This window comes from Gadus morhua, chromosome 22 (assembly GCF_902167405.1).
Source record: "Gadus morhua chromosome 22, gadMor3.0, whole genome shotgun sequence".
NCBI lineage: Eukaryota > Metazoa > Chordata > Actinopteri > Gadiformes > Gadidae > Gadus > Gadus morhua.
In genome coordinates this window covers 2,446,026-2,456,554 of record NC_044069.1, presented here as the reverse complement: position 1 = coordinate 2,456,554, position 10,529 = coordinate 2,446,026, and the positions used below count along the sequence as shown (strand labels likewise).

The following is a 10,529-nucleotide window of genomic DNA, read 5'->3' as shown; positions in this document are numbered from 1 at the left end:
GAGAGAGAGAGAGAGAGAGAGAGAGAGAGAGAGAGAGAGAGAGCGAGAGAGAGAGAGAGAGAGAGAGAGAGAGAGAGAGAGAGAGAGAGAGAGAGAGAGAGAGAGATTACTGGGGATGTTTATATTTGACATTTCTGGGACAGTTTTGTCATCTGCATGCAGACACACACAAAAACACACACGTACACAAAACCAATCACACACACACACACACACACACACACACACAAGGCAACACACACACACACACAAACACACACACACACGCATGCACGCACAAACACACACACACGCACATGCACGCACACGCACACGCACACACACACACACACACACTCTCTATCCCAGATACTGTCTTCTCTGACGCTTGAGTTTACTGTAGTACTGTGGAAATGTTTTAATGTGGAACCATATTATTACTGCTGTGGTAGTGGGAGGTGACTGGTTATAATGGTCTATGGGAACATGTTATATTGATCTATGAGGACTGGTTATAATGTCAATCGATGAGTTATAATAGTAATACATGAGTTATAATGGTAGTTGTTTGGTTCGAGTGGTATTTCATAGAGGTTATAACAGAGGTCAAATCACAACACTTCTCACTTATTCTTGGATTTAAAATCTGCCTGACAACAAATAAGTAAGCAGTGAGAAGTTTAGAGAATATTAGCATGTTTTGGGGAAGGAGCATTATAGCAAGACTGACCTGGTTTAGAGCCTCATTAGCATATCAAAGCTAACCCCCGCTAGCGCTACGCTCAAATGGCTGCTAGCAGATCACCTCATTAGCAAGGGAGCTACGCCAGCAGCACGTGGAGATGGTCTGGGCTAAGCGTTTAGCATGAGGGCGTAGCAGCACGGCTAGGCTAACACAGAGCAGGGTGCTAGCTCCTAGAGAGATGGGCTAAGTTTAGCAGGAAGAGAGAATGTTTGAAATGCTCTGGAGGTTCTTTCGCTTCTTTTCTTCATGTGCTCACCTTCACACTTCATCCATTCATCATCATCAATCCTCTGTCTGTCTGTGTTTCACCCCCTGATCCCAAGTCATACTCCAACTGATTTAAACATAAAAGTAATGCGAAACAGAAAAGCACACATGCCACAAAGCCTATGGAACGGTGATTGTCTCCTGTCCCTGTCTCCACCTCCTCTCTCCTCCTCATCCCCTCTCTCCTTCTCGCCTAAAATCACACCTTCTAGAGCTGAACGCTAATATCACACCTTCTAGAGCTGGACGCTAATATCACACCTTCTAGAGCTGGACGCTAACATCACACCTTCTAGAGCTGGACGCTAACATCACACCTTCTAGAGCTGGACGCTAACATCACACCTTCTAGAGCTGGACGCTAATATCACACCTTCCAGAGCTGGGTCATAACATCACACCTTCTAGAGCTGAAGGCTAACATCACACCTTCAGCATACCTCCAAAATAATAATAATATCATAACTATGATGATGGTTGGAGTCCTGCAGACACTGAGAGGTACATTGTGGTTGTTTTACATATTCATGAGGCGCAATATGCAAATAAGATACAGAGCTCCCACCCTATGTTTGTGTGTGTGTGTGTGTGTGTGTGTGTGTGTGTGTGTGTGTGTGTGTGTGTGTGTGTGTGTGTGTGTGTGTGAACAATTATTATTATAATCTTGTTTACTTTAAGGCATAGATAGAATGTGTGTGTCATGCCCAGTAACCATATGCAGAGAGAGAGAGAGAGAGGGATGGAGGGAGGGAGGGAAAGAGAGAGGGAGAGGCAGAGGGAGAGAGAGAGAGAGGGGGGGGGGAAGAGAGCTAGAGAGAGAGAGAGAGAGAGAGAGAGAGAGAGAGAGAGAGAGAGAGAAGAGAGCTAGAGAGAGAGAGAGAGAGAGAGAGAGAGAGAGAGAGAGAGAGGGGGGTGAAGAGAGCTAGAGAGAGAGAGAGAGAGACAGAGAGAGAGAGAGAGTTGCCAGGCTAGCTCCCACTTTCCTCATTTAAACACTTCAAACAGAAAACTCAATGCACGCACACAGAGCAGGGACACACACACACACACACACACACACACACACACACACACACACACACACACACACACACACACACACACACACACACACACACGCACACACGCACACACACACGCACTCGAAGACACATGGCCGGGAGGAGGGAGACTGCCCTCTAGTGTTGAGACTAAAACATGACCAATCAAGAGGTCAGTAAGTGAGGGAGCTAACCTCGCTGGTAGCTAGCCTAGCTGAGGGCTAACCTTGCAGAGAGCCATCCTAGCTGCGAGCTAATACCTAGCTGGGAGATAACCTAGCTACGAGCTAACTTAGCTTCCTAGCGCCGAGAGCAACAGAGAAACACTTTGCCAAAGCAGTTTAAGAATTGAACAAAGCTGTGGATATGTTTAAATAGTTTGAATGTGGGCGTGTCTTTAAGGTATGGGACAAGAGGGAACTGGTACCCAGTCTCAGCATCCACCCCCGTCAGCCACACGCTCCACCAAACCTCCTCCATCACCTTTCCCCCCCTCTCGGTGTGGTGGTTCTGGTGTCTTCAGGGTTCATCTTTCAGACAATCTGAAGGTAGTTCAACCTGCTCACCTTCACTAGATCATTAGTTAGGTCACTATTAGTTGACTAGTAAATCATTATCACTAGTTCAGTGTCACAGCAGTTTTAGTAGCCTAGAAAAGGATTTGTATTTTAGTAGTGAATGACTGCACTTTGAGTAGTGAATCACCATCAGTTATCCAACTTGTTGCTGGAGCAGTTCAGTGATTAGTTCATCAGGCTAATGAGAACAGATGGAGCATTTGAATACCACTGAAATCGTTTGTCTTGTTTTAATGGATAACTGTAAATGCACGTTTCAGCACTGCTCATCACCAACTCATCCCCACAAAGAAAACACTAAACCTTTGCCCTCAAAAACAACTTTATATTTTTGATTCTCAACACAAATCGGCAACAAGTGAATCCAAAGCATTTAGATACAATTAAAAAAATACAACTTTATATGTACATAGAAAATTGTTGGCTTCACAGAGTATCAAAATATACTGCGCTCCAAAACACGAGCGGTGATCTGAGAACTGATCAGGGCCAGGAACAGACCGATCAACACTGATCAATCAAAAAGAAGGGTTTGGTCTCCGAGCGACAGAGCGGACCTGCCTGGTCGGGACGACCGGCAGAGGACCAGGTCAGTGGGTAGAGTCCGGTGCTCATGGGTCGCTGCCAGAGGCTCAGGGCCAATTTGGTTCAATCTCAATTCATACAAAGGAGAAAACTTTATACACCTGGAGCCCCCCTTCTGACAGCCTCCCTATCCTAGAAACAGACCCCTGCAGGGAGGCCAGGGAGACCCCAGAGAGAGAGAGAGACCCCAGAGAGAGAGAGAGAGAGAGGTCCTGGAGAGACAGACTGGAGAGATGGAGACCTAGAGAGAGAAATCCTGGAGATAGAGAGACCCCATAGAGAGAGGGATAGACTCCGGAGAGAGAGAGACCCCCAGAGAGAGAGAGAGACCCCGGAGAGAGAGAGAGAGAGAGAGACCCCGGAGAGAGAGAGAGAGAGAGAGACCCCGGAGAGAGAGAGAGAGAGAGACCCCGGAGAGAGAGAGAGAGAGAGACCCCGGAGAGAGAGAGAGAGAGACCCCGGAGAGAGAGAGAGAGAGAGAGAGAGACCCCGGAGAGAGAGAGAGAGAGAGAGAGACCCCGGAGAGAGAGAGAGAGAGAGAGAGAGAGAGAGAGAGAGAGAGAGAGAGAGAGAGAGAGAGAGAGAGAGAGAGAGAGAGAGAGAGAGAGAGAGAGAGAGAGAGAGAGAGAGAGAGAGAGAGAGAGAGAGAGAGAGAGAGAGAGAGAGAGAGAGAGAGAGAGAGAGAGAGAGAGAGAGAGAGAGAGAGAGAGAGAGAGAGAGAGAGACCCCTGCAGGAGGGCAGAGGGACAGCGGGGGAGGGAATGGAGGACAACACGTGCTCCCAGAGTCCCCCTCCTCCTCCCCCTCTCAGCTCCTCCCCCACCTCCCCCTCAACGCTCCTCCCGTTAGGAGGAGGCCTGGGTGGTCTCCACTAGTGTCACTCCCTCCTCCTCCTCCATCATGATGCTGCCCTCCTGCAGCACCACCATCTCCCCCTCCTCCTCCACCTCCCCCTCTACCACCTCCTGCTCCTCCTCCACCTCCTCCCCGCCCACCACCTCCTCCACCTCCTCCCCCTCCCCCTCCTCTTCCTCCCCCTCCTCCTCCTCCTCCGGGCTCTGCAGGCAGGAGGTGCCGTTGCTCTGGCTCATGGCCTCCAGCTTCACGCGGTACTCCTCCGCCTCCTGCTCCTTGCGGTGGAGCTGCGTCCGGTACTCCTGCGCCTTCCGGTTCGCCTCCTGCAGCTGCCTCTGGAGCAGCTCCTGCTGGGAGCACGAGCAGAGAGGGGGGGGTGAGGGGGAGAGGAGTGAGAGGAGGAGGAGAGGGGGGGAGATAGAGGAGAGAGGAGAGAGGAGAGGAGTGAGAGAAGGATAGAGGGGGGGTGAGGAGGAGAGGAGGGGAAGATAGAGGAGAGAGGAGAGGGGAGAGGAGTGAGAGGAGGAGAAGATAGAGGAGAGAGGAGAGGAGTGAGAGAAGGATAGAGGGGGGGTGAGTAGAGGAGGGGAGAGAGGAGGAGGAGAGGAGGGGAGAAGGATAGAGGAGAGGAGGAGGAGGAGGAGGAGGAGGAGGAGGAGGAGGAGGAGGAGGAGGAGGAGGAGAGGAGAGGAGAGAGGGGGTGAGGAGGAGGAGGAGAGGAGGGGAGGAGGAGCTCTACTCACGGTGTCGCCTGAGTCATTGTGATTGTTCGCCTCAAACTTCCTCTTCCTGCTGGGCGGGGGCTGAGGCTCCTCCTCCACCACCTCCTCTGTCATCGTAGTGGATGGCATCGCCAGCACTGAACACACACAGCCAATCACAATCCACCAATCAACGTATAGTCAATATATAAACCATCAATATGTGATCCACATGAAAACCGATACATGATCAATATATATACACACCATCAACTTGTGATCAATATATCACCATCAAAATTTGATCAATATATATAAACCAACAAGTGATCAATCCATCACTCCTACGTGATCAATACATCACTAGGTGACCGATCCATGACGGTGACCAATAAGGAGTCTCACTCTGCTGGCCGTGCTGCATGGTGACGAAGAAGGGCTGGCCCATCCCGCCGGTGGTCTGCAGGTTGCCATGCTGGTCCGTTACTATGGTGATGACCCGCTGCCCCGCCTCGTTCAGCACCGCGTGGTGGATGTTGGAGTCCAGAGAGCTGGCGGCAATGGACTCCTCCGTCTCCCCTGAACACACACACACACACACACACACACACACACACACACACACACACACACACACACACACACACACACACACACACACACACACACACACACACACACACACACACACACACACACGAGAGTGAGTGATAGGGACAGAGAGAGAGAGAGGACGGGCGAGAGAGAGCGAGGCAGCGAGCTGTACCTGCGCCGGCCTTGTTGAGCAGGTCGGCCAGGTTGACCACGCCCCCCTGGAGCCCCGACAGCCCCTGGATGATGAACTGAGGCTGGGAGGACGAGTTCAGCTGGCTCTGCATGCCCTCCTGGAGGGGGGGGGGGGGGGGGGGAATAACTCCTCGTTAGGACAGCAGCACTTAGAGGTTGATCTTGGGGAGATACCGGCATCCCTTCAGTGGGGCACTGAGAGGGAGACCTTCACATGGTGGGCAGGGAATACAGAGGTGAGTGGGGGGGGGGAGGGGGGGGGCGGGGGGATGCGTGGTACAGCAGGTGAGTTATATGAATACGCTCTGGAGGGGTTGGACACGTGGGTCTATGAACAGCCTCACTGGTCTGACGGAGATATACTGCCTGTCGGCCTGTCTGTCTGTCGGCCTGTCTGTCTGCCTGTCTGTCTGTCTGCCTGTCTGCCTGTCTATCTGTCTATCTGTCTGTCTGTACCTGCAGCAGCAGCATCAGGTCCGTGTGCTGGATGTCCACGGCGATGTCGAACGGCGTCTTGTCGAACTTGCTGAGGGCGTGGACGTCGGCGCCGTGCTTCAGCAGCGTCTGGACCACGCCCTGGTGGGCGTGCTGCGCCGCCCAGTGCAGCGCAGTCATCTTCAGCATGTCCTTCGCGTTGATCTCCGCCCCGCTCTGCAGCAAACACACCTCCGTCAGTCGGCCCTCCATCACAGTCCGTCTGTCCTCTATCACAGCTACAGTCTGTCCTCTATCACAGTCTGTCCTTTATCACAGTCTGTCCTCTATCACAGCTACAGTCTGTCCTCTATCACAGCTACAGTCTGTCCTCTATCACAGCTACAGTCTGTCCTCTATCACAGCTACAGTCTGTCCTCTATCACAGCTACAGTCTGTCCTCTATCACAGCTACAGTCTGTCCTCTATCACAGCTACAGTCTGTCCTCTATCACAGCTACAGTCTGTCCTCTATCACAGCTACAGTCTGTCCTCTATCACAGCTACAGTCCGTCCTCTATCACAGCTACAGTCTGTCCTCTATCACAGCTACAGTCTGTCCTCTATCACAGCTACAGTCTGTCCTCTATCGAGGCTACAGTCTGTCCTCTATCACAGCTACAGTCTGTCCTCTATCACAGCTACAGTCTGTCCTCTATCGAGGCTACAGTCTGTCCTCTATCACAGCTACAGTCTGTCCTCTATCACAGTCTGTCCTCTATCACAGCTACAGTCCGTCCTCTATCACAGCTACAGTCTGTCCTCTATCACAGCTACAGTCCGTCCTCTATCACAGCTACAGTCTGTCCTCTATCACAGCTACAGTCTGTCCTCTATCGAGGCTACAGTCTGTCCTCTATCACAGCTACAGTCTGTCCTCTATCACAGCTAGTCTGTCCTCTATCGAGGCTACAGTCTGTCCTCTATCACAGCTACAGTCTGTCCTCTATCACAGTCTGTCCTCTATCACAGCTACAGTCCGTCCTCTATCACAGCTACAGTCTGTCCTCTATCACAGCTACAGTCTGTCCTCTATCACAGCTACAGTCTGTCCTCTATCACAGCTACAGTCTGTCCTCTATCACAGCTACAGTCTGTCCTCTATCACAGCTACAGTCTGTCCTCTATCACAGCTACAGTCTGTCCTCTATCACAGTCTGTCCTCTATCACAGCTACAGTCCTTAACCTGTGTCCAGGTGTGCCTGATGACGGGTCGTGACCTCACCCTGACCAGCAGCTCCACGATCACCGTGTGGCCCTTGGAGGCGGCCATGTGCAGCGGGGTCCTGTCCACCTTGGTGCGGGCGTCCCGGCTGACGCCCGCGCGCAGCAGGACCTCCGCCGTGGAGTAGTGGCCGTGTTGGGCGGCGAGGTGCAGTGGAGACGTCCCCAGCTGCAACACACAGTGCCACCATTATCATCATTATCATTATCACCACCAACATTATCACTATCACCATTATCACTATCATCATTATCACCACCAACATTATCACTATCATCATTATCACTATCATCATTATCACTATCATCATTATCACTATCATCATTATCACTATCATCATTATCACTATCATCATTATCATTATCATCATTATCACCACCAACATTATCACCACCAACATTATCACTATCATCATTATCACTATCATCATTATCACCACCAACATTATCACTATCATCATTATCACTATCATCATTATCATTATCATCATTATCACTATCATCATTATCATTATCATCATTATCACCACCAACATTATCACTATCATCATTATCACTATCATCATTATCACCACCAACATTATCACTATCATCATTATCACTATCATCATTATCATTATCATCATTATCACTATCATCATTATCATTATCATCATTATCACCACCAACATTATCACTATCACCATTATCACTATCATCATTATCACCACCAACATTATCACTATCACCATTATCACTATCATCATTATCACCACCAACATTATCACTATCACCATTATCATTATCATCATTATCACCACCAACATTATCACTATCATCATTATCACTATCATCATTATCACCACCAACATTATCACTATCACCATTATCATTATCATCATTATCACCACCAACATTATCACTATCATCATTATCACTATCATCATTATCACTATCATCATTATCACCACCAACATTATCACCACCAACATTATCACTATCATCATTATCACTATCATCATCAGTACACAGTGTGTAGTATACAGTGTGTAGTACATAGTGTGCATTAGTACCTAGTGTGTCGGATACAGTGTGTAGTATAGTGTGTATCAGTACCCAGTGTGTAGGATAGTGTGTAGTATATAGTGTGTAGTATACAGTGTGTATCAGTACCCAGTGTGTAGGATAGTGTGTAGTACATAGTGTGTATCAGTGCGCAGTGTGTAGTATACAGTGTGTATCAGTACCCAGTGTGTAGGATAGTGTGTAGTACATAGTGTGTATCAGTACCCAGTCTGTAGTGAAGGGGGCCCCGTTGGCCATCAGGATCTTGACTTCTTCATCTTGACCTTTACGAGCTGCTTCCAGTAACCTTTTACCCAGGTCAACCAGCGACATCTAACACACACACACACACACACACACACACACACACACACACACACACACACACACACACACACACACACACACACACACACACACACACACACACACACACACACACACACACACACACACTTGTATATTCTACATCCAGCAGACACTTTTATCCAAAGCGACTTAATATCGGTCGGTACAGTAAAGATGCTCATAACAATGCCCAGGTTATTGCCAGGAATTTAATTTCAATAAATGTACAGAGAAGGACTTTCTTTTACCATCTAGTTTGTCTGAATACAAGTTATCTTTCCAACACACTAGATCCTTTGCACAGCTGGAGAGATACACAGGACTCCTTCAATCCTGAGGGGGCGGGGTCAAGGCAGAGTAACGAAATACCTGAAGAGGGATGGTTTAAACCTGACAGAAGGGGCGAGGTAACGAGCTACAGGGAGCGGAATTGGTTTAAACACAAGGGGAGGGGCGGGGTTACAAGCTACAGGGAGAAGGATTGGTTTAAAAACTTGGAGAGGGTTGGGGTTACGAGCTACAGGGATCACGATTGGATTAAATGGGAGGAAAAGGGCGGGGTTACGAGCTACAGGGAGCAGGATTGGCCCACTGAAGGCAAAGGCCGGGTTCAGTCTATCCACGGACGTCGAAGAAAACAATCTCCAAAACGACTGTATAATTGGAATAAAAACTGCAATAAATACCTCCACTAAGGTGACTACTTAATCCAAACGAACTAAAACAAGCATAAAAATGTACATCACAAGATTTTAAGCCCGCCTTCACTCTAAAAAATCCCGGTTGCCTGCCATTAAATAGTATATATTAGATATGATTAACGTTGACCGGCTGGTGGGTTCTCGCTCCGTGTGTCGCAGGGTGGTTAGGGCCACCCCGCGGACACATGAGGCGCGGTGGGTACCACTCAGATGTCCGCCGTCCTTAGCCTAATCAAACTACATTAACCACTCAAACATTTACCGTTTACACCGACAGGAAACTCTTTGATAATAGCTTGTTGGTTTTCCGGGGGAAGTCAGGGGAGAAATTTCCTATTTTAGACAAAAAAAATCTACTTCCACATCCGGTGATGTGCGACCTGACGGACGCGTCGGTAGAGCAGGACGCGTTCCTCCTCGGTCAGGATCCGCGGGTCGGGTCCCGGTTGACAGTGTCCCGGACTGGGGTACCGCGGCCCGGGACGCTCAGCCCACAGTCCCCGAGGGGAGGAGGAGCAGCCCGGGGGACTGAGCAGAACCGAACCGCAGCTCCACTGGCGCTAAGGCTAGCCGTTAGCGCGCTAAGCTAACGGGCAAAAACAAACCGCCAGTTAGCTTAGCCTAGCCTGGAGCCTCCGAACTAAATGCGCAGTCGCCGAGAAACGTAAAGCAGCCCTCGGCTCCTTCAATGGTCCATACTGTGGTCCTCACTGCTCGTACGGTCCGCACTACGGTCCTCTGCGAGGCGCTGATGAGCGGGAACAGGGCGGCATGCGGGCTCACGGGACGTGCTAAGCTACGGCTAGCATGTTTACTAGCCTAGCAGTGAGCCCGTTAGCCTAGCTTAGCTGTCGGGCGGACCTCTATGTAAACGGTGGTTCTGCTTACCTTCTCGGGTCGTGGTGGTCCGCCGCTGACTGCTGAATCGACGGGTTAAACGGTGATGATGATCATGTGAGGGTTTGTTTGGGAAAAGATGGCAGCGACACCGGAGGTACAAACCAATCGGCTTTAACCTCCCCGTGGGCGGGCACTATTGTGTTACCTCGTAGTAGTACTGCAGTACCTCCTAGAAGTAATGCAGTACTTCTTAGTATTACCTTATAGCAGTACAGCAGTATAGTATAGTACTGCCGTATAGTATATATAACTGTAGTATAGTCCTGCAGTACCTCCTAGTATTACTGCAGTACCTTATAAT

General features: G+C 49.7%; 1 protein-coding gene across 3 annotated transcripts; it reads right to left on the bottom strand.

Annotated features, from left to right (window-relative positions):
* Positions 1-3,844: 3,844 nt before the first annotated feature.
* On the bottom strand, positions 3,845-10,367 carry gabpb2a (GA binding protein transcription factor subunit beta 2a). 3 transcript variants are annotated; one of them, XM_030346638.1, is made up of 8 exons: positions 10,217-10,367; positions 8,505-8,612; positions 7,237-7,404; positions 5,993-6,187; positions 5,517-5,634; positions 5,156-5,329; positions 4,793-4,908; positions 3,845-4,399 (listed from the first exon to the last, which is right to left on the bottom strand). In XM_030346638.1, exons 2-8 carry the CDS (start codon positions 8,610-8,612, stop codon positions 4,040-4,042), a joined length of 1,239 nt encoding a protein of 412 aa, XP_030202498.1. In that variant the 5' UTR covers positions 10,217-10,367; the 3' UTR covers positions 3,845-4,039. The 3 variants fall into 3 exon arrangements, with proteins under 3 accessions (XP_030202498.1, XP_030202500.1, XP_030202499.1); XM_030346640.1 differs by having other exon boundaries at positions 3,845-4,396; XM_030346639.1 differs by lacking the exon at positions 10,217-10,367 and adding an exon at positions 9,591-10,203.
* Between the last annotated feature and the right edge of the window lie 162 nt (positions 10,368-10,529).

What these genes read in the sequence shown, in the direction of transcription:
- gabpb2a (XM_030346638.1), bottom strand. Translation starts at nt 8,612, where the DNA reads ATGTCGCTGGTTGACCTGGGTAAAAGGTTACTGGAAGCAGCTCGTAAA. An exon ending in ACCTGATGCTGCTGCTGCAG is followed by an intron (nt 5,635 to 5,992) that starts GTACAGACAGAC and finishes CCCCCCCTCCAG; the next exon opens with GAGGGCATGCAGAGCCAGCT. An exon ending in GCTCAACAAGGCCGGCGCAG is followed by an intron (nt 5,330 to 5,516) that starts GTACAGCTCGCT and finishes GTGTGTGTTCAG; the next exon opens with GGGAGACGGAGGAGTCCATT.